We start from the raw sequence: 27955 nt of genomic DNA, 5'->3' as shown, positions 1-27955 counted from the left end.
TGCAAGTTCCTCCAGGGACTAGAAAGGAGCTAGAGTGGACTTGCCTGCACTTGTGTTGTCTGAGAAGGATATTCCCCTAAGAGACTAAAATCAGGCTCTGAGAATTGGAAATGAGTCAAATCAGAGATGCTTTCTAAGCAATTGAACTTGAGTAACTATCAGATTAATTTAAGAGAAGTCAATGTCTCTCAAGCCCATGGCTACGTAAGAGGCAATGTGAAGTCTTGGCACTCCCATGGGAACTTCAGATGCCAGAGGAATGATGCTTCCCTCCAAAGAGAAAAAAAATAGGGAGAAAAAATAGAACATTTGTGAAGAGAATTATACCCATGCATTAATTCTTATTTCTGATGCACAGGATCTAGTGCTGCGTGTGCTTGTCATTGGAAAGAGGTGCTGAGATTTGCAAGGGTCAGCACATTCTACACACTTCCTCCTTCTGGTCTTTTTTTGTCTCTAAGAATTTGCTTTCCCTTTAGAGGTGTCACAGATCAGGAATTAGTCTTTCTCTTGTGGGCTTTCTCCCAGTAGGCTCTGTTCTGTTTTTGGCTTGGAGTAGTGTGGCTGGAGAGCTGCCTGGCAGAAAGGGATCAGGGGGTTGTAATAGACAGGCAGCTGAATATGAGCCAGCAGTGTGCCCGGGTGGCCAAGAAGGCCAACAGCATCCTGGCTGGGATTAAAAATGCTGTGGCCAGCAGGAGGAGGGAGGTGATTATCTCCTTATACTTGGCTTTGGTGAGGCCACACTTTGAGTATTGTGTTCAGTTTTGGGCACTGCAATAAAAAAGAGATGTGGAGGTGCTGGAGCAGATCCAGAGGAGGGCAATGAAGCTGGGGAAGGGCCTGGAGAGGAAATCTTACAAGGAGCAACTGAGGGAGCTGGGGATGGTTAGTTTGATAAAGAGAAGGCTGAGAGGAGCCCTCATTGTTGTCTACAGCTACCTGAAAGGATGTTGTGGAGAGGCTGCTGCTAGTCTCTTCTCACAGGTAACTGGAGACAGAACAAGGAGGAGTGGCCTCAAGCTGAGACTGGGTAGGTTTAGATTGGACATTAGGAAAAAATTTTTCATAGAGTGGTCAGGCACTGGAATGAGCTGCCCAGAGAGGGGTTGAAGTCACCTGGATGTGTTTAAGGGTCGTTTGGATGTGGTACTTAGGGTTTAAGGTGAACCTTGTAGAGCGGGGTATAGGTTGGGCTTGTTGATTCTGAGGAGCTTTTCCAACCTGGATGTTTCTGAGACAGATACTCCTGAGGTTGTCTCTGAATACTGCTGAACAATCTTAAAAGAACACCACCTACTTCAAATCATGAGTTTCAGGGGGAAGATTTGTCATCTGTGTGCCACAGTCTGTCAGAGTATGGTGCCTCTGAGATTCCAGTGTACAATCTGTGTGTGGGAATCTGTATGGATCTTACTCAAGCTAAAAGCTCTTGGCTGCCAGTGGAAGTTTTAATCTCTTTTTTTTAGAGTTTTGGATCCTGGTTTGCTTTACTGTTGAGGCTGGTGAAATTCTACCTCTGCATATAAGAAGATGCAATCTGTCTCTGGAGGTTTTAGCTCATACTTGTGACTGCTAGTACTGAATCCATGAATAGAGCCCATTCATGCTGTCCAGTGAGCAGTAAAGGAGCAGTGCAGAAGTCAACAGAGCTACAGCAGTTTAATTTAGAGCCCTCTTATAGAGTGTTTAGAATTGTTTGAGTTGAGGCTTTTGAAAGCTGCTCAGGTAGTTGCAGCACTATGGCCTGGGGGATGAGTGGCTGGAGAGCAGCCTGGCAAAGAGGGGTTTGGGAGTGCTGGCTGACAACCAGCTGGCCATGAGCCAGCAGTATGCCCAGATGGCAGGGAAGGCAAATGGCATCTTGGCTTGTATTGGGAATAGTGTGGCCAGCAGGACTAGGGATGTGATTCTGCCCCTCTGCTTGGCACCAGTGAAGCTTCACCTTCGGCACTGTGTGCAGCTCAAGATTTTCTACCCTTCCCTGTGGTCTCCTAGGCTAAAAATATGGGACTGAAATCTTTGTCTACATCTTGGGTCTTTTTGGTATTATTTTGGTTACCCTGGTGCCCAGCTAAATGCTGCTAACAAACAGCTCTTTATGGCCCACATTAATATTAAAGCTTCAAATGGCAGTGACAAATATTTTAAACAGAGATGCAGTTTATTTCATCTTACAGTTTGGCTAGGAATGCTCTTTCATAATCAAATGTAAATACCCAATCATATGTGAAATGTGCTACCATTGCCTCTGAGAAGCAAAACCAAATTAATAACCATTGTTTATCTTAAGACTTGAAAAAATAGGACCTTACTGTTAGGATTGGAATGGAGAGAGTTTCAAAACCAGATAGGGTGTTTGGATGTCCTGTTCCCATGGGTAGCTTTGCAGACTTCTGCCAAACATCCTGATTTATTCTTAATCATATCAGCTGATTTTGCATAAGCAAGGAGACCACTTACTGCTGGCTAGTTCCTAATTTGGTACCCTGCCTTTGAAACACCTCCAGTTCAGACAAAAAAACAGCTTTTACATCACGAAGGATCTCTTTGTTGGCAGGAGACAGAGTTCAAGTTAAACAACGAGTATCGGGGCAGATGGATCTTTCTGTTGCAACCCAAAAGTTGGTGTTCTAAGACTTCATTTGAAACAGCAATACAATTGTCTGCTAAGCAGAGAGGACAAAATGCTCAGGAGAAAATGTTTCAGTCCCTACAGACCATTCATGCTGAAATAAGACATGACAATTGGTTGGCTTGACCAGTTCACCGAATCACAGATTGCATTGGCTTGAAAAGGACCCTCAGTCTTCTTGTCCAACACTCCTGCAGTCATCAGGGACATGTCCCACTAGATCAGGCTGCCCAAAGCTACATCAAGTCTTGACCCTGAATATGTCCAGAGATGAGGCCTCAACCACATCCCTGAGCAACCTGATCAAAACAACAAAAGCAGTTGTTTTGTAGAGAATCACAGGGTAAGTTCAGAATAACACTACTCAAGCTGCTATGTGACCTGTAGTTGACTGCAGCTCAGCAGAGTTCCTGAACTGCTACTTGAGTCCTGCAGAAGTCGCTAAGACCTTGCCCCAGGTTCCGCAAGCTCCTGTTGTACTTTGCTGAACAGGGATTGTTCTGTGAAGCAAGACCTCGCAGCTGTGTGAGTGAGGATTTGGCTCAATGCTTGCTAAACAACTGCTCCTGGTGGAGATTGTTAGGAGAGGAAGGAGATTTTTGGTAATGCTTAAATCGTGGTGATTGGGTGTTTGCTGAGTTTTGTTAAATTCAACAGCAATGCAGAACCTGACCCAGGCAATTCGTATTCCTTCTTAGAGTCATGATATTTTCAGAGTTGGAAGAGACCTCAAGTATCATCTAGATCCAACTCCCCTGCCATGGGCAGGAACACTCTTCAGTAGATCAGGTTGCCCAGAGCCACATCCAACCTGACCTTTAAAATATCCAGGGATGAGGCTTCCACCACCTCCCTGTGGTGAAGAATCTCCCCTCCTCCAGCTTGCATCACATCTGTGTGTATTTAATACCAGAACACTTTTCCATATAAGAGAACAGGGTTTTTTTTACAAGCAGTACATTTAGAAGTACCTTTCAGTTCTCACCATTCCTCCTAGCTTCGAGGAGAACTTGCAGGCATTAATGGATGGGAGAGTTCAACAGCCACTGCCATTATTATTCATATTCATTCACAGAATATTCATAGAACCAACCTGGCTGGAAGAGACCTCCAAGTTCATCCAGTCCAACCTATCACCCAGCCCTGTCCACACTTATTCCATAATATTCACTTCATGTTCTCGCATTCCTTCCTCTGAATTTTTGACTATTTCCATCACAAAATCATACAGAATGGTGGCAGTTGGGAAGGACCTCTGGAGATCACCTAGTCCAGCCCCACTGCTAAAGCAAGGTCACCCAGAAAAGGACCACATCAAGGCAGGTTTGGAATCTCTCCAGAGAAGGAGACTCCACAGCCTCTCTAAGTAGCCTGCTCCAGTGCTCTGTCACTCTTAAAGTAAAAAAAATGAGCCAAACGTTTGAAAACTACATTGAAGTGTGGAAGGAGAGGAGAAACAAGAAAACTAAGTGGAGAAGGCAAATAATAACAAAAATTAAAGGCAGATGCTGAGGAACTTCAATAGTGGCAGCTTCTCCCTGATGGTACCTGGGGGTACTGATAGACAGTAAGCTGAAGATGAGCCAGCAGTGTGCCCAGGTGGCCAAGAGAGCCAATGGCATCCTGGCCTGCATCAGGAACAGTGTGGCCAGTAGGGCAAGGGAGGTTATTCTTCCCCTGTACTCAGCACTGGTCAGACCACACCTTGAGTGCTGTGTCCAGTTCTGGGCCCCTCAATTTAAGAAGGATGTTGAGGTGCTGGAACATGTCCAGAGAAGGGCAACAAAGCTGGTGAGGGGCCTGGAGCACAAATCCTATGAGAGGTTGAGAGAGCTGGGATTGTTTAGCCTGGAGAAGAGGAGGCTCAGGGGTGATCTTATTACTGTCTACAACTACCTGAAGGGGCATTGTAGCCAGGTGGGGGGTGGCCTCTTCTCCCAGGTAACCAGCAATAGAACAAGGGGACACAGTCTCAAGTTGTGCCAGGGTAGGTATAGGCTGGATGTTAGGAAGAAGTTCTTCACAGAGAGAGTGATTGGCATTGGAATGGGCTGCCCAGGGAGGTGGTGGAGGCACCGTCCCTGGGGACCTTCAAGAGAAGCCTGGATGAGGCACTTAGTGCCATGGTCTAGTTGATTGGTTAGGGCTGGGTGCTAGGTTGGACTGGCTGATCTTGGAGGTCTCTTCCAACCTGGTTGATTCTATGATTCTATGATTCTATTCCAGTGACAGTGAGTCTTGCACAGCAGCACTGTGCTGGGGGTACTCACAGCTTTCACATGCAGTCCACTGACTCCAGAGCACCTCCTTTAAGAACCAAATAGCTGAGCTTCCTCCTCCCACTGGCTCGAACAGCGAGGTTTGCTGCTTTGTGACAGCTCAGCTGGGAAGTTCAAGGCTGCAGGAGCAAGAGGCACAGTGCAGGAAGAAACGTGAAGGAACCCAAAGAGATGTAACCTAGTGTGGTGTATGTACATGGTATATATAAAGTCTCCCACTTGTCACTGCGCTGTGTTAAGTCTGAGAGACTATGCTGGCCCATGGAATTAAGATGAAGTAAAGACCTGTGTGTTAGGAATCCTTCTCCATGTGATGGTAGCAGTTCCTGTCACAGATAGGGAAAGAGAGCTTGTGGATCTTAGACAATTCCAGAGTCACAGAAGAGTCTGGATTGAAAGGAACCTCTGGAGATTGTCTGATGGAACTTCTTGTGAGAGCAGACCCTCAGATTAACTTATCCAGTGCCAAATCATGGATATTTCCAGCAAAGGCAGCCAGTGCCAGTGATTGTTTTTTAATATGTCCAGAAGGCATTTTCCTGAAGGAAATGATGCCCTTAGCCTCTTGTTCTGCTCTAACCATGCATCTCTGTGAGAAGAGTACCTCTGTCCTCTCTACAGTTACAATGTAGGTGTTGGAAGGCTAAGAAACCCAAATTCTTGCATCCCTGAGCTTCTCCAACCCTCTAAAAATCTTGGCAGTTTTCTGCTGGACCCTCTCCACATTTTCTATGTCTCTCTTGAACTGGGGGATGCCAGAACTGAATTGCAGGTACGGGCTGACACTTGCCAGGTACAGTGCAATAATCAGATCCTTTGATCCACTGGCAGTCCTCTTGCTGATGTAGTCCAGCACACGTTTGCCTTCGTTGCTGCTGCAGTTCACTGCTGGCTCATGTTCAGCTTGTTGTGCACCAGGACCTCCTGATCCTGTTCCACAGAGCTGCTTCCCACACAATCTATCCACAGCCTTTATGACTTTGGAGTTTATTCCAGCTGCAGGACTTGATCTTTGCTAAACCTTGTGTATTCTTGTTGGCTCATTTCTAGCATCTCTCTGTATGGTGGCTCTTCCTTCTGGCCCATCTGCCTCACCTCCCAAGACATTTTGATTGCATGTACTTCCATCCAGATCATTTTGAAGACACTGAATAGTACCAGTGCCCGAGGAGCATCCATAGCTCTCTCTTCATCCACTTAACTAGATTTTGTCAGCATAAAACAGGTTATTTTTGGTAAACCCATACTGGCTTTTCCCATTCATCTCATCCTACCTGTGAGCATGAGCACACAGAAGTGTCTTTATGGCTTGACTCAAAAGCAAGCCTAGATGAGCTTAGTTGGGTGACCAGCATGGATTACTTTGTTACATATTGATGCATGGTTCAGTGAGTTAGGTTAGCCTTTAATGGTGGATATATTTGTTCCAAAGCAAGCCTAGGTGAGCCTAGTTGAGTGACCAGCATGGACTACTTTGTTACCTACCAAAGCATGGATCAGTGAGTTAGGTTAGCCTTTAATGGTAGATACATTTGATCAAAAGATCTTTCAGTTCTTCAGTTGTTTAGCGAAGCAGACTTGGCTTTTCCCATAAATAGGGAGATGACAAGAGAGATTTTTCCTTCAATAACAGTACCTTGGGAATTGAATATCTACATGCTAGCTCCTGATAAGACTGGATGGTAAGGTAAGGTAGTTCACAGCAAGCTGTAAAATTCTAGTGTCTTGTAGCTATCAGGGAGATGTCTTGGCCCTGGGGAAGCCACGGTTTGAGTATTGTGACCACTTCTGGGTGCCATGCTGTAAGAAAGGTGTTGAGGTCCTGGAGGGTGTCCTGAAAAGAGGATGAGGGGTTTGGAGGCCATGTCTTATGAGGAACAGCAGAGGAAACTAGAATTGTTTAGTCTGGAGAAGAGACGACCAAGGGGAGACCTTGCTGCTCTCTACAACTACCTGAAAGGAGGTTGTAGTGAGGCTGGTGCTGGTCTCATCTCCCAAGTAACCAATGATAGGAGGAAAGGAAATGGTCTTAAGTTGTGCCAGGGGAGGTTTAGATTGGCTATTAGGAAGAATTTCTTTACTGAAAGAGTGCTGAGGTGTTGGAACAGGCTGCCCAGGGAGGTGGTGGTGTCACCATTCCTGGAGGTGTTCAAGAAGCGGAGATGTGGTGCTTCAGGATGTAGTTTAGGTGGGTTACAGTTGGACTCAATGATTTTAGAGGTCTTTTCCAACTTCAGTGGTTCTGTGATTCTATGACTAGCAGTTACAGAACAGCTATGCCATATTTTCTGATGATGCCATCTCAGTAAGAGTTCCCTGTCATGGATGGAGTGCTGCTAAAAGATGCTTCAGAGATATACTTTGCAGAGGGGCCATCACTTAGGGGAAACTTTACATTCCTTTGGTGAGAGAGTTATTTACAGAACTGTAACCACTCTTGTTATTTATATTGTTTAGCAGATGCCTGATGAAGAGAAATCTGTTAGCAGGGAAGAGGACAAAGAGCTAGCCTGCAGCCCAATCCCAATGACAGCGGAGAGAAGACGCAGTCTGTGGTATGCAAGCCACTATACAACTGATGAGAGAAAAGTAAGGCTGGAGGGGGAAGGGTTTCTGCATTAATTGTATTCCAGTCAGTTAATTTTATCCCAGTTACTTTGAAATTAAGGGAAAAGCAGCATTATACAGGTGGCAAGTAAGAAGATCTGAATGTGTGATTGTGTAAATCAGATACAATATCAAGGCTGTGTGGCAGAGGAGGAATATGTTTTATAGAAACTAATAAGGGAGTAAAGGAAGTAAAGGAATATATGTTGTAGAAATTAATAAGGGAATAAAGGAAGTAAAGGAATATCTTTTGTGGAAATGAATAAGGAAGTAAAGGAATATATGTTGTAGAAATTAATAAGGGAATAAAGGAAGTAAAGGAATATCTTTTGTGGAAATGAATAAGGAAGTAAAGGAATATATGTTGTAGAAATTATTAAGGGAATAAAGGAAGTAAAGGAATATCTTTTGTAGAAATGAATAAGGAAGTAAAGGAATATATTTTGTAGAAATTAATAAGGGAATAAAGGAAGTAAAGGAATATCTTTTGTGGAAATGAATAAGGAAGTAAAGGAATATATGTTGTAGAAATTAATAAGGGAATAAAGGAAGTAAAGGAATATCTTTTGTGGAAATGAATAAGGAAGTAAAGGAATATATTTTGTAGAAATTAATAAGGGAATAAAGGAAGTAAAGGAATATCTTTTGTGGAAATTACTAAGATAGTACAGGAGGAGTGTGCTCTGTGTTGTTTACTTCTACGTTTAAAACATTTAGGGCCAAGCTTTTGGCATGATGCTGTTATCTCTGTGCAAAACAGCCTGAAATTCTGTGAGGGAGATGCAAAGATCTGCTCTGCCTTGTGATTTCTAATTCACACTGTCATTGGTAAGGGAGGACTGCCAGCTTCTCTTTCTCCAAGCATACTAGTGTCCTTGTTGGATATTTACAGCAGGCCAGCTAAGGCAGTTGGTGTTACAGCACCCGGATAGGTCCAGCTTTCTGCCATCTGCAGTGCAAAATCTCATTTCATGAGTTACAGTCAAATCTGGGATGTAGAAACACTGTTGAGCCACAGCTACTCAAGCTCAAAGAGCTTTGCTGTAATAATCCTGATGGTAAATGAGCTGGCAAATTAATCAAGTGTCACATTTTACATTACTAGGAGCAGTTCCTTGGGAGTGTTTTTGGTCATTCTAATGATCATTTAAAAACTTAGTTTTTAAGCACTGGATCATTAGAAAGACATTAGAAAGCAGTTAATCGGTATAATGTCATACTGATTAATCCTTCGATCTACTATCCAAAATTTCCTTGCCACACTTTCAGTTTTGGTGTATCCCATGAAGTGATGTCAATGCTATGGCACAGTAAATGGCATTTTGTGGAGCACTGTGTACAGTTCTGCTGGCTTTGAAGGAATTCTCCCTGAATTCCTTAGTGCCAACCTGCAAAAGCCAGCAAGCGTACACACCTGTGTTCAGACAGTTAAACTTATTAATGCTTCAGCTGTGCTTCTTTAATAATTTGTCCTTGCATTGCTTTTTGCAGCTTCTGTCAATGACCCAAGATGAATACAAGCCATCGGATGTTAGTATGCTACTAGTCTTTGTGCTGTTGTAATCCTTCCTGTGTGTAGATGTGCATTACACTGATCTATACAGATAAAGCATTAGAGGACGCTTTTAAAGCTGCTTTATTGTGGTTAGCCTGCTATTTACCCTATAACTTCCATAATCCTGAATAAAATTGTCTTTTGCTTCCTTAATGATTGCCCTGAGAAACCACTGCCCAGCCCTAAAATTGATAATTTCAAATGAAAGTGCTTGTAGTAGTACCAGCTGGCAAACCATCTTTGCTATTTCCTTGGGGTTCAATAAGACATCAAAATATGCTTTCTAATGCAAGTCATCTCGAAACTTGGTTTAGCTTCTTTGCTCAGTTTTTTTTCTTTCATCTGTGTTGAAATGCTGAGTCGTAGAATCATAGAATCAACCAGGTTGGAAGAGACCTCCAAGAGAGTCCTTGAAGCAGGACTGACAGCACACATGAGTTCAATTTGCAGATGACAGAAAATCCAAGTCTTTGTTTGAAGTGGCAGCAAATGGGCAGTCTCTTGTCTGCTGTAGACCCTAGCAGACTCTGAGAACAGAATTCCCTCTTTTCAGCACACACAGAGGAATGGAGATAAAGATTAACTTTGGGAGCAGCTATGACCAAACCTAATTTGCTCCACAGCTATGCCTTGACAAAGCTGCTGAGTAGAACTGGACACACCCCAGACACTACTGTGCAGCAGCCTACCCATGGCTACTCAGTTTCAAAAGGCAAAATGTGTTCCTATCTCATAGCCTAAGCAGAAGTCAGGCTTCAGCATGTACTGCCATCAGTGACCTATGGCGTGTGAGAGAGAGTTGTGATTGTGGTTGCTGAAGCCATCATCCAGACAAGCACAAAGGATGAAATTCAAGTCACAAGAGAAAAGAGAAAGAAAGACAAAAAAGAGTGGCATAAGTGTGGCATCCATAACAATAATTCATGGAATTGTGGAGGAATGGAATCATTTTAGTTACAAGAGACCTTCCATATCACCAAGTCCCAGCACTGCCAGGTCACCACCAAACCATGTCTCTCAGCACATCTACATGGCTTTTAAATGCCTCTATGGGTGGAGATTCCACCAGATCCCTTTGGGTGATTAAATATTTCCTAATATCCAACCTAAACCAACCTCCTCCAATGCAAACTGAGGCCATTTCCTCTTGTCCTATAACATTTACCACAGCTTAATTACCACAGTTGTTTTTATTGATGGCAGCAAATGTAGCTCTTACTGTTAATAATTCAAAAATTGAAAGTCATTTGTAACCATTATTTTCCTAACTACTTGAGCTTAAAGTCTGAAAATCATGATGTGATGGTTTGCCTGAGAGGAAAGATGAGTTTTTGGTTAGAGCTTTAACTGAAATGCAGGAGATAGATCTAATGATGCTTTCCTAGCTTGGCTGTAAAAAGCCATTTAAAGCAGGAGAGGGCAGGATGGCTGAAGATGAGCTCACTGAGCTACTGTTTGTGCACTGAGCCATCTGGTCGACCTTAGCCTTCCCCAGCTCTGAGTGTGTTAACTTATTCCACTTTAACACTGTTTTTCCTTTCTGATTTCTTGGGTAGGACAGGCTAAGAGCATGCAAATAGTTAGGTATTGTGGCCACTTTTGGGGCCCTCGCTGCCCTCACAGTGAACACATCCAGAGAAGGAAAACAAAGCTGGTGAAGGGCCTAGAGAGCAAGTCCTAAGAGGGCTGGCTGAGGGAACTGGGTTTGTTTAAGTCTGGAGGAGGCTGAGGGTAGACCTCCCTGCTCTCTACAACTGCCTGAAGGTTGTAATGAGGTGAGCGTTGGTGTCTCCTTCTCCCTAGCATCAGGTGATAGGAGAGGAAGTGCCCAGAAATTGTGCCAGGGGAGGTTCAGATTGGATATTAGGAAGAAACTGTTTACAGAGGCTGTGGTCAGACATTGGAATAGGTTTCACAGGGAGTTGGTGGATTTGCTGTCCCAGGAGGTGTTAAAAAAAACATGTAGGCATGCCACTTCATGGCGTGGTTTAATGGCCATGGGGGTGGTAGGCTGAGGGTTGCAGACAATGATCTTAGAGGTCTTTTCCACCCAAAACACCTCTACGATTCTATGGCTCAGCTGACTGCAGAAACTTGACTGCTTTTGCTTGTGCATCCACATTTTTATTCCTTTTCAGACTGCCTGTGTGTCAAGTGAGGTGTTCCTTAATGCAACATTGCATTCTGGGAGTGTGAAAAAGCCACAAGTGCTAGCATTCCAAGGAAGTATTTGCAGAAATTCAAGGTTTCAGCAGCATTTTACTGTTTGCTGAAGAACTTGACTGAAACAGATCTGTAATTCTGCTGATGCTGCATGCATAGAAAGCTGACAGTTCTGGAAGCTGTTAGGCAGAGCTTTTGCATGCAGCGGTGCTTAACATTAATTTCACACAAGCACAGAGCTCTTTGGGTTGGAAGAGACCTTTAAAGGTTATTTAGTCCAGCCTCTCCCCCCCACAGTGAGCAGGGAAACCTTCAACTCGATGAATCATAGAATCACAGAATCAGCCAGGTTGGGAGAGACCTCCAAGCTCATCCAGTCCAACCTAGCACCCAGCCCTGCCCAGTCAGCTAGCCCATGGCACTGAGTGCCTCATCCAGGCTTTGCTTTGACACCTGCAGGGATGGTGCCTCCACTACCTCCCTGGGCAGCCCATTCCAACGGCAGATGAGTTTGCTCAGAGCCCAGTTCAACCCAGGCTGGGATGGTTCCAGGGATGGGACATCCACCCCCTCCCTGGGCAGCCCATTCCAACGGCAGATGAGTTTGCTCAGAGCCCAGTTCAACCCAAGCTGGAATGGTTCCAGGGATGGGACATCCACCACCTCCCTGGGCAGCCCATTCCAACGGCAGATGAGTTTGCTGAGAGCCCAGTTCAACCCAGGCTGGGATGGTTCCAGGGATGGGACATCCACCCCCTCCCTGGGCAGCCTGTAGTTAGTTGTTAAGTTTGTTGAACGTTGCCAATGCCACAGTAGCGCAGCACAGAAGTAGGAGTTGTGTTCTCATAGAAACACCCTAAGCGCGGTGCCTTCCTCCCCTGTCCTGGCAGGTGCTGCTGGTGACGGTGAACGGGAACCCTGCTGACTACCACACCATCCACCCTGCCCTGCCGCTGGAGAACGGCCCAGCCAAAGCAGAGATGTACTCCACGCCCCAGTACAAGTGGGAGCCCGCAGGCGACACCTCAGGTAGTGAACTGCCTGGCAGTTGCCCTTAGTTCCAGCATTTTTCTTCTTCTCTTTGGCCTCTGATGTTTACTCTCATTGTGTTCTGTCGAAGTTAAGTAATTGCTGTTTGTGGTAGGTTGAGGCTGGATGCCTTTAAGAGCCACGAAGTTAAGGGCCTCCAAAGGCTACAGAGGTCCAGGAGGTGGAGCAGAAAGTGTGCTTCGTTCCTACAGCCCTATAAACCTGGCTCCACAGACAGCTTCTTCCCTTTTCCCCTTGTCTCTGCACTCAGGGGGACGTGCAGGTTGTTAGCTCCTTGGGGGGGAAGGGAGGCCTTTTTCTGTCTTGGCAGTGCTGCCACTTGGAGCCTGGACCCGCCTAGTTGGGGCCTGGAATGGCCTAGTTGGGGCCTGGAATGGCCTAATCAGGTCCTGGACCGGCCTAGTTGGGGCCTGGAGCTGCCTAGTTTGGGCCTGGAATGGCCTAATTGGGGCCTGAAATAGCCTAATCGGGGCCTGTAGTGGCCTAGTTGGGGCCTGGAATGGCCTAATCGGGACCTAGTTGGGGCCTGGAATGGCCTAATCGGGGCCTGGAGCTGCCTAGTTCGGGCCTGGAATGGCCTAATCGGGGCCTGGAGCTGCCTAGTTCGGGCCTGGAATGGCCTAATTAGGACCTGGAGCGGCCTAGCTGGGGCCTGGAGTGGCCTAATCGGGGCCTGGAGGGGCCTAGGTGGGGCCTGGAATGGCCTAATTAGGACCTGGAGCAGCCTAGTTGGGGCCTGGAGCGGCCTAATTGGGGCCTGGAGTGGCCTGGTCGGGGCCTGGAGCTGTGAAGCTGAACTTAGCTGCATCACACTGGTTCAGCACAGGGGTAGAGGCTTGGTGATGGGGCATGGGTGGGCATTGGAGGCCTGGGTTTGCTGGCCTGCTTTAGAGGGAGGTTTGCGTGAAGCTTTGGCCTCAGGAGGTTCTTAAGGCGTGGTGGCCAAGATGGCCTATGGAGTCTGTGTATTTTAGGTGCTTTTGTGCCCTTGCCTGTAGTTACAAACAGCATTTCCATTTAAACCTTCCACTTCAAACCTTTGGGTGAGCTTTTACCCCTCTTGGAAGAGGTAAAGGAGCACCTGTCTGAACTGAGACACTGCTGCCTTACAAGAGCGGCTGACTAGGTGATAAGGTTTTTATACTGCTCAGAGTACTCCACCAACACAGTGCTTGTTGGTTTCACATGGATGAGCAGTGCTCAGATGGCATTTTCCTTTGGCTCCCACCTTGAGTTTGCTCAAGATGGATGAATCATGGAATCGTAGAATGGTCTGGGCCAGAAGGGAGCTCTAGAGCTCATCTAGCCTGGTCCCCCTGCAGTCAGCAAGGACATCCCCACTAGACCAGGTCACCCAGGGCCCTGTCAAGCCCACCTTGAATGTCCCGGGAAAGGGCCTCAACCACCTCCCTGGGCAACCTGTTGCAGTGCTCCAGCACCCTCTGTGTGTTGATGCCACCACACACACACAGTTTGGTGCCATCTGCAAACTTGCTGATGGTGCCCTCGATCCAACTGTGGCACTGGTAAAACCCTTAAGGGGTACTTGTCCCAGTGTGGACCCCTGAGGGACACCACTTGTCACTGCTCTCCTTCTGGACTGGGAGCCATTGAGCACTACCCTCTGGATGCCACCATCCAGCCAGTGCCTTACCCACTGTACAGTGCATCCATCAAATCCACCTCTCTCCAGTTTGGCGAGCCAGGACGTGGTGGGGGACTGTGTCAAACGGTGATTACAAGTGTGACTTTTAGTGTGAATTGCAAATAAGAATTTCTTTTTCTACTTAGAAAAGGAAGAGGAGGAGGAGGTGGAAGAGGAGGAAGAGGAAGTTACTCAGGAGGAAAAGGAAAACGTTAAATTACATGCCTTGGTCTCTGTGTTCCAATTCATCATGAAGCAAAGCTACATTTGTGCTTTGATAGCTATGATGGTAAGTACTGAGGGTAACAACAACAAATGTGCTTCCATCAGTTGGCTTTCAGGGTTGGAAAATACCAACGTGGCATCATTTGGAGTCCATTTTCAGTTATTAATGCATGATTCCCCCATAGGAATAGGTCTGTGGATAGGGAAACATGGAAACATGCTTCCAGGACGAGAAGCCCTGGCTTTTGCTGTCACTCACACGTCAGGAGGCCACTGGGACTCTGTTTCCTATTGATTCTGGGGGTTCTGCGTAAGCAGGCTTGTCCTGCTTCTGCTCCTCTCAGAAATCTGCCCACAAAATGCAAGCACTGCCTAGAAATGCAGTAAATTTAGCAGATTTTACAATTACAGTTCCTTGTTTCGGGCTCATGGCATCCAGTTGCTCTCTGAGGAGAAAAAATCATAGAATCATAGAATCAACCAGGTTGGAAGAGACCTCCAAGATCATCCAGTCCAGCCTATCACCCAGCCCTATCCAATCAACTAGACCATGGCACTAAGTGCCTCATCCAGTCTTTTCTTGAACACCCCCAGGGACAATGCCTCCACCACCTCCCTGGGCAGCCCATTCCAATGGGAAATCACTCTCTCTGTGAAGAACTTCTTCCTAACATCCAGCCTATGCCTACCCCAGCACAACTTGAGACTGTGTCCCCTTGTTCTATTGCTGGTTACCTGGGAGAAGAGGCCACCCCCCACCTGGCTACAATGCCCCTTCAGGTAGTTGTAGACAGTAATAAGATCACCCCAGAGCCTCCTCTTCTCCAGGCTAAACAGGCCCAGCTCCCTCAACCTCTCCTCATAGGATTTGTGCTCCAGGCCCCTCACCAGCTTTGTTGCCCTTCTCTGGACATGTTCCAGCACCTCAACATCTTTCTTAAATTGAGGGGCCCAGAACTGGACACAGTACTCAAGGTGTGGCCTGACCAGTGCTGAGTACAGGGGAAGAATAACCTCCCTTGTCCTACTGGCCACACTGTTCCTGATGCAGGCCAGGATCTGTAAAGCCTGATTTTGTAGGTTAAACACAGAAAGGTCTCAAGGAAAATATAACCTTGTGCCAAGCAAGATTTTACTTACCACTTTTATTTGTCTGTCTTGTGTTGTTGCTTGCTTTGAAGCCCACTTGTTGCAAGCACCTTGAGCTGCACTGTAGCAAGCGTTTGGCATAATGATTAGATCTCTATGTATATATTCCCAGTGCAAGCTTTGGTTTTAATGGTTTGGAAAGGTTTCAGCTGCAATGACATTAACCATAACAGCTTTGTGGCACAATTTTGCATGGTAAAACAAATTATCTTGGCTGCTGCTTCTTTGCATAAAGTTTGAAGTGACCTCTGGAGATCTTTTAGTCCAGCTCCTATGATAAAGCAAGGTCAGCCTGAGCAACTTGCCCAGGATCACAGTGTCCAGGCAGGTTTGGGATCTTTCCAGAGGAGACTCTACAATCTGGGTAGCCTGATCCAGTGTTCTGGCACCCTCACAGGAAAGAAGTTTATCCTTATGTTCAGATGGAACCTCTTGGGTTCCAGTTCATTGCTTTTGCCCCTTGTCCTGTTGCTGGGTGCCACTGAAAAGAATCTGGCCCAGTCCTTTTGATCCCCACCATTTAGATCTTGATAAGCATTGATAAATTCCCATTTCAGTCTTCCTTTCTCTAGTTTAAACAGCTCTAGGTCTCTGAGCCTCTGCTCATCAGAGAGATGCTCCAGTACCCTCAAAATTCTCATGGCACTCCACTGGACTGTCTCCAGTAGTTCTCCATCTCTACTGAACTGGGGAGCCTATAACTGGACCCAGTATTTCATAATACGGCCCCAAGCAATGATTCTGTTTATAAACCTTACCAAGGTGCAGCCAGTGCACCAAGCAGACTTCACCCTCAGCTGTGGACTTCTTAAGAATTCATTTTCTGGCCATTCTCCAAGGGGTTTACTCCAGCTGGCCCTGATTAATATGGGTTAGAGTCCCAAGACAATGAAAATGTGGCCTAAGTAGAGAAGCATAAGTTAAGCATGACTGGAAATACTGTAGAATCATAGGATCACAGAGTGGTCTAGGTTGGAAGGGACCTCCAAAGCTCATCTAGTCCAACCACCCTGCAGTCAGCAGGGACATCCTCAACTAGATCAGGTTGCCCAGAGACCTGAAGATCTCCGGGGGTGTAGCCCCAGATACCTCCCCCCGTTTCACTGTTCCACTACCCTCATGATGAAGAACCTGTTCCCAACATCCAAATATGCATCAGTGTTGTTTCTGAACGTATCTGTGAACATATCTACCTCTCTCACCTTCCTTCTCCAAAGGCATGGAGCATCACATATCACAGCTGGCTGACCTTCGTGTTGCTGATCTGGTCTTGCACGCTGTGGATGATCCGGGACCGCAGGAAATATGCCATGATCAGTTCACCTTTCATGGTTTTCTATGGGAATTTGCTGCTGACATTGCAGTATATATGGAGTATTGAGCTTAGGAATGATGAGCTTCCTCAAGTGTCTGGCTTTCTAGAAAGGAAGGAACCTGGGGAGCTGGCTTCAAAGGTAGGTGTTGCAAACAGCTGAGATTTATGCATGGAACCACAAAATACATTGTGAGGAAAATGTGGATCACAGAATCACAGAACTTTAGAGGTGGGAAGAGAACTCCAGAGATCATCGAGTCGAACCCCCCCTGCCAAGGCAGGATCCCCTAGGGTAGTCTATGCAGAAACATATCCAGGCAGGTTTGGAAAGTCTCCAGAGGAGACACCACAACATCTCTGACCAGCCTGTTCCGGTGCCCTGTCAGCCTCACTGTAAAGAAGTTTCTGCTCCTGTTGAGGTGAACCCCTCTCTGTTCCAGTTTGTAGCTGTTGTTCCTTGTCTTATTATTGCTGACCACCAAAAAGAGATTGGCCCCAGACACATGACACTCACCCCTCAGGTTTTTGTGCACACTGATCAGATCTTCTGTCAGTCTTCTCCAGACTAAACAGCCCCAGGTGTCTCAGTCTCTCTTCTAGGGGAGATGCTCAAGTCCCCAAATCATTCTCATGACTCTCCAGCAGGTCCCTGTCTCTCCTGAACTGGGGAGCCCGAAGGTGGATCTCTAAGGATTTCTTGGAGGATCTTTAAAGTGTTCAGTATAACCATGTTCAGCAGTTCTACAATGAAAGATGAGACATTAACGAATAGAGTTTAAGAAATTGCTTCTCACTTCTCCACTACCAGACCAAATGGTGTGGCTTTTGGTGGTAATTCTGTAGAAAATGCTTAGTGGATGGAAGTCGCTCAGGTGTTTGGTTTTACAAGCTGGCTGCAAATCTAGGTGTGATTTGATTTGTTAGATTATTGCAATACCACGGGACATCAGGGCATTCTCTGAATCTGATGGCAGCTGGAACTGTGGTGTCCTTGCAGTTACCACTACTACTCCCTCCCTTAATGATTTGGCACAGGCAGCACCACAGGGTTGTGACTTGGCTTTAATTCTTTATCCTCACATCTGAAGCAGCGTGAGTTGGAATCCGTTTCAGACCAGAAACAAGAGAACTTGTTGACCTTTGGTTTCCTGAGAGACCTACAAAATGCATTTTCTTTGGCAAGTTTACTTCTGGGAGAGAGAATGAGCATAAACAGGAAGTTGTTTCCTAGAACACTCAAGAGGGGCTCAGAGAGTGCATCTAGTTGGCACTGCACCCCTTGTGCTAAGTGAATCACTTCCCTCGTGACTCCAAATTACCATTTAAGGTGATTTTGGAAGCAACTTTCCTTGTTGGCGGTGCCCTTTGGACTACCATTTCTGGGTCTTTAATGCATGTGAAAATTAGTGGGTGCTGCATCATTTCTCATGTGAAGGTAGGGATAGTTTAGTAGGAGAGCTAAAGCTCAAGGAGTTCTGCAAGGAAGGTTCTATGTTTTCTCTCAGTGACTTTGTAAATCTCTAAGGAGCTTTAACTGTCTTAGTATGTCAACCCCTTTGATGTTTCCTTATTAACTATGGAATAGAATAGAATCAGCCAGGTTGGAAGAAACCTCCAAGATCTTCCAATCCAACCTAGCACCCAGCCCTAGCGAATCAACTAGACCATGACACTAAGTGCCTCATCCAGGCTTTTCTTGATCACCTCCAACAACACAACTCCACCACCTCCCTGGGCAGTCCATTCTAATGTCAAATCACACTCTCTGTCAAGAACTTCCTCCTGATATCCAACCTATAACTCCCCTAGCCCAACTTGAGATTGTGTCCCCTTGTTCTGTTGCTGATTGCCTGGCAGAAGAGGCTGATCCCCATCAAATCTCTTACCTGAAACTAGCTGGTGTCAAGAGAGGAAATTCTTGGTTGCCTATGAGGATTTGGCCACACCATAAAGCTAATGTTTGGTGGAGGGGTTTAGTCTGAATATACTGCAGTCAGAATCACAGAATCACTGAATGATTGAAGCTGAAAGGCTTCTAGAGGTGATGTGGTGCAGCTCCTCTATTTGGGCAGGGCTGCCTAGTGCTGATTACCCAGGGCCATGCCTAGGTGACTTTTGAATATTGCCAAGAGTGAAGACACTGCAACCTCCCTGGGGAACCTGAGCCAGTGCTTGGTCACCCTTGCAGGGAAGGAGGGTTTCCTGATGTCCTATGCTTCAGATTGTGCCCATTGCCTGTGGTCCTGTTGCTGGGCACCTGGCTCTTTCCTCCTTCCACCCTTCCTTCAGGTGTTCATAGACATTGGATGAGATTCTCCCTGAGCCTTCTCAGCTGCGCTTTGGCATTGCCATTTAACTGGGACACTGCCATTTTCTGAGGGACAGACAAGTCAAAGGCATGCAGAATTAATGACAACATATGTTTGTACTAGTAGGACATAGGATATACAATTAGTTTGTTGTTTTTGTTTTGATTTTTTTGTTTGCAGATTCTTTTCACAATTACTTTCTGGCTACTGCTTAGGCAACACCTCACTGAACAGAAAGCACTTCGCCTAAAAGAAGCTACTTTGTCTGAGGTCAAAGTTGGAAGTGAAGAAGACGAAGAAAAAGGTAAAGCCAGATCAAAGTTAGTCCTTCAGTCATGATAGAAGCTCCAGTTGCTGCACATCTGTGATGCTAGAAGCAATTAGCAAGATACCTGTTTGAACTTAATGTACTGGTTTAATCCATGACAACTAACTATAAAAACAAACAACCTTTGAACTTTAGAAATTCAAATAAAATGGGAATTCTCCTTCCTGGAAGGTAACTGAAATGACTCATCTGAGGAGTGTTATGGAACCTTTGAATGATCAGTTTACTCCTGTGTCCCAAAGTCAAACCAGCAGATTAATTGCCTTAAGAGTTTAACCACAGCAGGAGGGAAGTTTACATAGAAAAAAAAAAGTCAGTTGCTAAATTCCTTCAAAGTTTTGGTTCTACATAAACACTTATATAGAAACATGTGCCCCCAAAACCTTCCTTACCCTTTTCTGTCTCCCTGGATGATGATCTGAGGAAGTTCAACTCACTCAAATGGTAGAACAGCAGTTTCCTGTTTGATTAATTACAGTATTTGTCTCAGTGAAACAACTGATCAGTGTCAGACCTGGGCACTGCATGGATTTGCAAGGAAAGAGTCTGAGAAGAGTGGTGGTGAGTTGGCAGAAGAAGTGGTCAAGCCTTTTGATGGCCAAGTCTCAGCAGGAAGAGGAGCATTACAGCTACATGCTATGAGTTTAACCAACCATGTCATCTCCATACTTGATCATGTGCTTAGTTTTGGATGGACACTTAGCCACCCCTCCACAAGCCTCACAGGGTTAATAGGCGGGGAATCATAACCTCTCTACAGGGCAAAAGCAGCCTGTTTCTTTCTGCAGGGGCTCTGTTAACAGCAGGGGAAGGTGATCAGTGGCAGTTTCTCTGAAAAGAGCAGTGGTGGTGCTGCAGTTGTGTTTTTTAAGCTCCTTTGGTTTTATGCTAATGTTTTCTCTTACTTGTGGTTTCTGGAGGTAACCACAACGTCCTCTAAAGGACGAAACTCAAGATGAGAGGGTCAAACTCAAGATGAGAGTTTAAACTTAAAACTCAACATGAGTGGTTTCTGGTGGTGCTGGTGGTTTCTTTGTGTTCCAGTTTAAAGGGTTTCACTGCCACGAAAAGTGTTTTGACTGTTATCCACTGTACAACCCTTAGGCTCTAATTTTCCACTACAGTTGCCCACGTTTCAGACAAAGTGAAGCCAAGTGTCTGGTATGGACATGCAGCTATGCACCATATGGCTCCAGGAGCAGGTTGAAACTCACATGAAGTTAGAACTCTTTCTCCTACTCTGGAGGCATGTGTGATTGAGAAATCCAGTTTCATGTGAATATTGTGGTTGAAGTTTCTGTGTTGTGTGCAGAGATTTTATTTCCATTGGTTAAATTCTTACTAAAAGTGCCCAGAGGCCAAATGTGACTCTGTATTTGCAGAAGAGGAATTGCAAGATGGAGAAGTGCCAGAACAGGAAGAGAAGAAGGAGGAGAAGAAAGAGGAGGAGGATGAAGAGGATGATGAGGATGAACAAGATATTATGAAAGTCCTGGGGAAGCTGGTGATGGCTATGTTCATCAAGTACTGGATTTATGTCTGTGGAGGCATGTTCTTCTTTGTCAGCTTTGAGGGTAGAATTGTCATGTACAAAATCATCTATATGGTGCTGTTCCTCTTCTGTGTGGCCCTCTATCAGGTAAAGGAGAACTGTGTTAAGTAAGTTTTGCTGTTGAATATTCATACCTTTAACGTGGTAACAAAATAGCTCCCAATAGGATTCACAAACTGTGTGATTGATCTTTAGTTAGATATAACATAGGAAGAGAATTTAAAGGGGTTAAGAGTGATGTTCCTTTAGCTTTTGATTATAGTGACAGGCAAAGAGCACTTAAATTAGATGCATGCAATGCACACCTCTGCCACCACCTCACATCACCACAGCCTTGAACCTGAGTGGGAATTTTTTGCCCCTGTGCATGTCCTGCCTAGCCACCAGTTTCCATGGCAGCTGGTCCATACAGTTTCCACACCCCAATTAGCATGGTAACCCCTCCTCCAGGTCTTTCATTACCTAATGGTGATGAAACTGAGTGACTGAATCTGTGCCTGGCCTTGTGGACATGTGACCATGTCCCAGCAGACTTTCACACTGAGTTCATGTGCATCAGAAGTAAAAGCTGTATCACAGAGAGCTGTGGCTGCTGTTTAGTTCAGGCCAGCTAAGGAAAACAGTATCCTTCATCTGTATGTTTGCCAGGACAGTCTGATCAGTCATTTTGTCAGTGTCTCTGCCTTCAGCTTGTTTCAGCATCTTTAGTGTGTGATTTTCAGGTGCACTATGAATGGTGGAGAAGGATTTTAAAGTACTTTTGGATGTCCGTGGTTGTTTACACGATGTTGGTCCTTATCTTCATCTATACATACCAGTTTGAGTCATTCCCTGGGTTGTGGAAGAACATGACAGGCCTAGATGAGAACAAGTAAGTGATTTTGATCAGCTTCATTTTTAATTCTTTGGACTTGTTGAGTTCAATGTGGTGGAATGGTTTAGGAATTATGTTCTTTCTTAGAGGAGAAAAATATCATGAGGCCATCCCTGGACATAGCTGATTTGAACTGAAGTTTAAGTGCTCAGCTGTAGATTTATTGGTGTAACAGTGTAGATGTGCAAGAAGATGAAAAATACAAAGACTTGTATTTCCTCCCATCTGCTGCCAAAAACCTTGGCATTGCTCCTGGTCCCAGTACAGTGCCAGTACTTCTCTCTTTGACCACAGGAACAAGATCCAGGAAGAGATTAAGGGTAGGTTTGCAGGACGTTTGGAGGTAAAAAAGGTGTACCTGCCCTCCTGCTAAAGAGAAGGGCCACTTTTCTTCCTCCCCATGATGTGTTTGGCATGTCTCAACAAGAGCTTGTATGAGATAATGTGACATGAGTGGATCTGCAGTGTGAAACTTTCAGCCAGAGACAATTCATCTGGTTTAAGAGATGTATGGCAGAGTTGATTCATTTGACTCTGTACATTTCCAGAATCTACATTACTGGGTACAAATGCAAGAGATTTGCATTGCAAAACTTGCTAGCAGAGTTTTAACCCCCTAAAGCACAATTTTAACCCCCTAAAGCATGTAAGTCCCAGCTGCTTATTTCCTATTACAAATCATAGAATCTTAGAATGTCAGGGGCTGGAAGGGACCTTGAAAGGTCATCCAGTCCAGCCCCCCTGCCAGAGCAGGATCACCTATACCAGATCACACAGGAACACATCCAGACTGTTCTTGAATATCTCCAGAGAAGGACTCTCCACAACCTCCCTGGGCAGCCTGTTCTGTGTTCTGCCACCTTCACAGGTTAAAATTTCTTCCTCTGATTCACATGGAATCTCCTGTGCCTCAGCTTCCACCCATTGCCCCTTGTCCTGGCACTGGGCATCACTAAGCAAAGCCTGGCTCTGTCCTCCTGACACCCCTTACATATTTATGAACATTAATGAAGTCACTTCTCAAGTGTTCTCTCCAAGCTAAACAGCCCCAGCTCCCTCAGTCTATCCTCATAAGGAAGATGTTCAACTTAATCATTTTTGTGACTCTGTGCTGGACACTCACTGAAGCAGCTCCTTGTCCTTCTTAAACTGTGGGGCTCAGAACTGGACTCATTACTCCAGATGAGGCCTCACCAGGGCAGAGGGGAAGAAGAACCTCCCTTCACCTACTAACCACAGCCCCTCTAATACACCCCAGAATGGCACTGGCCTTGGCCACAAGAGCACACTGCTGGCTCATGGCCTTCCTTCCATCCACCAGGACTCCCAAGTCCTTCTCCCCTTCACTGCCCTCCAGCAGCTCAGTCCCCAGCCTATACTGTTCCATGGGCTTGTTCTTTTCAGATGCACGACTCTACACTTATCCCTGATGAGCTTCATTCAGTTTCTCCCTGCCCAAGTCTCCAGCCTGAATCTCTCTGAATGGCAGCACAACTCTCTGCCGTGGCAGCCACTCCACCCAGCTTGGTGTCCCCAGCAGACTTGCTGACAGTGCACTCCATGTCCTCATCTAGGACATTAATGAATACCTTGAATAACACAAATTGAAAAACTTGTAATAATGTCTCAGGGCAAGATCTTGATGTGAACAAGTGGTTTAGTGGCTTGCTTTCTTTTTTCTCTCCAGACTAGCAGACCTTGGCTTAAAACAGTTTTCTGTGGCTGAGCTGTTCACACGCATCTTTATCCCCACCTCCTTCCTCCTGGCGTGCATCTTACACCTTCACTATTTCCATGATCGCTTTCTCCAGCTCACTGATTTGAAAGCTGTGACCAGCAAACAGGACAACACCATTTACAGGTAAAGAAACTAAGCAAATGGACCTATTTATTGATCAGCTGTATCAAAATGTTCTTTCTGACTGTCTTGGAATGCTCACTTTTCCATGAGATGGGCATTTGCTTTTGCTATGAATACCTGGCATGAAAAGGTGCTCAGTATCCAGTGCACCACTAAACAAAAGGCAACTAAATGATCTATTTTTCCCCTATTTCCCTTACACACTGAAGCTCTTTATTTTGGGGTACGTTTTCAAAGGTATTAATGGTATTTATGTATTTATCTCATTGGCTTTGACCTTTGATAGGAGGTAGATACTTGATTTCTGTGTTTGCCTTTCTGTAATTCTGTCCATACTATGAAACATGGCTTTTAATTTGAATCACAGAATCAGTCAGGGTTGGAAGGGACTGCAAGGATCATCTAGTTCCAACCCCCCTGCCATGGGCAGGGACACCCTACCCTAGGTCAGGCTGGCCAGAGCCTCATCCAGATAGCCATCTATCTTCCTCTCCTCTCCTCTTTCTTGCTTTCTTTCTCTTTCTTGCTCTCTTTCTCTCTCTCTTCCCTCCCACCTTCCTTTCTCTCCTTCTCTCTTTCTTTCTCTTTCCTTCTCTATCTCTCTTTGTCTCTCTCTTTCTCCCTCCCTTCCTCCCTTCCTTCCTTCCTTCCTTCTTTCCTTCCTTCCACTTCTGCTTCTATATGATTAAGAACAGACTGAAAATGAATAATGAAGTATAAAGAATAAATGCACTGTGGTCTGCAGTAATTGCACAAGCTCTTCTGTAGCTCAAACACTTCGCACTTGTGCTGAGTCACATAGAAATAGCTTTTTCCTCCCTCCTAGTCTGACACAATGGGCACAAAAACCCCTTGAAGCACCCCTTAGGTGGGTTCATAGTATAGGGCACTCTGGATGTGAAACCACTTCTTGCATTTGTTTGTTATACATGCAAGACACCAAACTATTATACAGCTCTCCAAATGTTCACATAAACCATCTCTGTAACTAAAGTCACATCATATAATTAGCTTTTTTGTCTTGCTATTATCATGCTATTTTTTAAGTCAAAATATGTATTAGATCGTGTTGAGCAGTCAGAGAGGTAGACAGGCATTTTTAACTCCTAAGTGTGGCATTTTCTGCTCTATTTTCCATTTTGCAGTGCTTCAACAAAACAATTATCACACGTTCCTCCTCAGAAGCTTTCTGTATATCCAATGCCTCAGTCAGAATACTCTTTTTCTGGTTTGTACTGCTCTAAGCACTGCCTGATGTGTGAAAATGCAGGTGTTTTCTGCCCTTGATGTGATAAATCAATCCTGAGCATCACCCAGTTTTGTATTTCCATGCTTGAGGATGAGACACTTGTGTTGATGATGCATAAAGCTGGGTAAGAAGTATCACAACAGCCAGATCCAGCTTAACAGTATTGCCAGCAGTAGAAATAAGCTGCAGGGGCAATTAAAACTGAGATTAAAGACTTAGATGTAGATGTTCAGTTTTCTTACAAAGGCACTATAACTTAATTTTTCCTTTTTGCTTTGAAGATAGCATCTGGTTTGCCTTTCAAAACTGCTTTTGTGCTGCTTCTTTTGCAACAAATAAAAAATGTTAAAGAAGATGAACTTTAATTTTTAAGTAAGCAGACAGAACTTTTAATAGCAGATCCTTTTAGAAGCAAACTTCTTCTACAGCAGAAAAGAACCAGTCATGAAAGTCATTAGGGAAAGCAACTCCAGTTCCTCCATCAACCCTTCAACTGCCATATATGATTGTAACATTGTGTTTGTATCTGTTTGAAGTCTTGGTAAAATTGCTGAGACCATCCGTGTTAGGTGCTGCTTCATATGAGTAAAGTTTGCACAGCAAGGTCAGGAGTAAGGCTTTGCCAGCTTCAAAGAGTGGGGACAGGAATTGGCACACTGCAACTGGCAAAGTGAGGCACTTCTCAGTATTTATAGAGCTGACAGAGCTCAGTGTCTCCATTTTACATCTGAAAGAGAAAGAAAAATCCTCTGATTAAGACTTTTCCAAGCTTGTTTCCCTGCTCAGCCGTGGAATATGATATGGGTATGGCAGAGATAAAGACAGGGAGGAAGACAAATTCTACGATGTGGAGCTTAATAATAATAATAATAATGATAATACTAAAGACAATTTATTTCTAAAAGCATGGGTATTGTAAGGCTTACCTAATATAAAGTACCTCACATTTTGTGGTTGCTGAAAAGTACTGTGAAGTTCTAACTGAAGCTGCATGCAGTCTAAATGCCTTAATTAATGCATTTGAGAGCTTCCTAGACTGTTGACTGCATGCTGTGTGTAAAAGTGTCAGATTGTGCTTTGCTATGACAGTGTATCTCTCTTGGTAGACAGGAAAGTGCATCCCTTCTTATTTAACAGTTTCCTCTTTTTCTCTCTCTCTCTCTCTCTCTTGAATTCATTTCCCATTTTCATCTCATGCATTCTTGTGCTTTCATCTCCCACCTCATAGCCATGCCAAAGTCAATGGCCGTGTTTATCTAATAATTAATAGGTGGGTACTTCAATTCTTCCTTTCCTTTAAAACAGGTGTACCTTAACTTTGGTGTTACTTCTTTAATTGCCTTAAAACAAAGTAAGTTCTTGCTGCACAGTAGTGTGAAGTAAGCAGGGAGATAATGTTGCTCAGATAGTCTCCTAAAACTGGTCAAGTAGCTAATCTGTCTCTCCTGTGTATTTATACCTTGTGAGTTCATGTTCCAGCTGGGAATTCACCTCTTAAACTTTGCCCATGCCTCAGTGGAGGAATAATTGGTGCTATTTGTAATTGGCTGCAGACATCAGACTTGGTTGAGGGAGGCTCGTTAATCTACCCTTTGTTTGTGCATGGAAAGATGCATGCCTGCATGTGCACATCACAGACACACTTTCCAGTCTTCCCCACGTGCACCTAAGAAAGGCAATATGAGGATCTGGTCAATTAAATGTGTGGTATGTATCATGAGTTTGCACAGCCAGAAATGTAGGATGCCATGCACCAGCACCATTGCATGCTAAGGCTGTTTAGTCATGAGCTGAGCTGGGAGCTACAGGATCTAAACTGCAAAAGCCCACATTGCCATCACTGTCATCCCTATTTCAGAATCATGGAATGGTGAGGGTTGGAAGAGACCTCTGGGGATCAGCCAGTCCAACTCACCTACTAAAGCAGGGTCACCCGCAGCAGGTTGCCCAAGATTACATTGTCTGGGTGGGTTTGGAATCTCTCCAGAGAAGGAGACTCCACAGCCTCTCTGTGCAGCCTGTTCCTACTTAGTCACCCTCACAGGAAAAAGTGTATTTCCTCATGTGCAGATGGAACCTCCTGAGTTCCACTTTGTGCCTGTGGCCCTATGTCCTGTCATTGAGCACCACTGAAAAGAGTCTGACCCCATCTTCTTGACTCCTATCCTTGAGACATCAGTGTTGATAAGATTCCTTCTCAGTCTTCTCCAGGCTAAACAGACCCAAGTCTCAGCCTTTTCTCAGAGACATGCTCCAGTCCTCTCATCATCTTCATGAATCACATTATAAATGGTATCTTGCAAACACTTCCATCAAGTAAATTCCTTTCAAAATATTTAACTGAGACAAATGTGGGCTTTTGTTTAATCAGCTCCATGAATAGAAGGACTTCTGAGTTTGTTGTTGCTACTGAATATAAACAGAAATTCCAAGGAAATCCCTTGTTTAGATATTTGTGACTACCTGCTTTGACAAGAACTTTATTTATGTGTCATGTTCATGCTCCTTCTTCAAATGTCACCACATAGTTTAGGCCAGGGTTGTTAAAAGTTCACCAGAGCTGAAAAACTGCTCTGCAGGAAGTCCAAAATCAGACAATCATAGAATGGATTACCCTTAAAGATAATCCAGTTTCAATCCTCCTGCCATGGGCAGAGACACCTTCCACTAAACCAAGTTACTCAAGGTCTTGTCCAACCTGGCTTTGAACACCTCCAGGGATAGGTTACCCACATCTTCCCTGGGCAATCTCTTCCAGTGTCTCACCGCCCTTACTCTAAAGAATATCTTTCTAATAACTGGTCTAAATCTGCCCTCCTCAAGCTTCAGCCCATTCCTCTTTGTCTTACCATTTACAAGCTTTTGTAAAATGTCCCTCCCCAGCTTTCTTGTAGATCCCCTTCAGGTACTGGAGTGCTGCTATAAGGTCTCCTCCAGGCTGAAGAGTGCCAACTCTCACAGCCTGCCCCCGTAGGGTAGATTGTCCAGCCCTTTGATCATCTTTGTGGCCCTCCTCTGGACCCACTCCAGCAGTTTGATGTTCCTCTTAATGCTGGGGGCATCAGAACTGGATGCAGTACTGCAGGTGGATTCTCATGAGAGCAGAGCAGAAGGGCAGAATCATCTCCCTTATTCTGTTGGCCACACTTCTCTTGGTGC

The 27955-nt window shown here is 45.1% G+C and overlaps 1 protein-coding gene across 1 annotated transcript in view; it reads left to right on the top strand.

Moving 5' to 3' along the window:
• The window catches only part of PIEZO2 (piezo type mechanosensitive ion channel component 2), a 375190-nt gene that overhangs the window by 242220 nt on the left and 105015 nt on the right, over positions 1–27955 (top strand). The window contains exons 9-18 of the mRNA XM_064150231.1: positions 7372–7503; positions 9013–9051; positions 12130–12268; positions 14090–14223; positions 16526–16762; positions 19113–19236; positions 20643–20899; positions 21535–21683; positions 23374–23547; positions 26025–26066. Coding sequence (XP_064006301.1) covers positions 7372–7503; positions 9013–9051; positions 12130–12268; positions 14090–14223; positions 16526–16762; positions 19113–19236; positions 20643–20899; positions 21535–21683; positions 23374–23547; positions 26025–26066 — 1427 coding nt within the window. The remainder of the gene's footprint in view (positions 1–7371; positions 7504–9012; positions 9052–12129; positions 12269–14089; positions 14224–16525; positions 16763–19112; positions 19237–20642; positions 20900–21534; positions 21684–23373; positions 23548–26024; positions 26067–27955) is intronic.

This window comes from Pogoniulus pusillus, chromosome 10 (genome assembly GCF_015220805.1).
Source record: "Pogoniulus pusillus isolate bPogPus1 chromosome 10, bPogPus1.pri, whole genome shotgun sequence".
Lineage (NCBI taxonomy): Eukaryota > Metazoa > Chordata > Aves > Piciformes > Lybiidae > Pogoniulus > Pogoniulus pusillus.
This window is presented reverse-complemented; position numbering and strand designations above follow the sequence as displayed.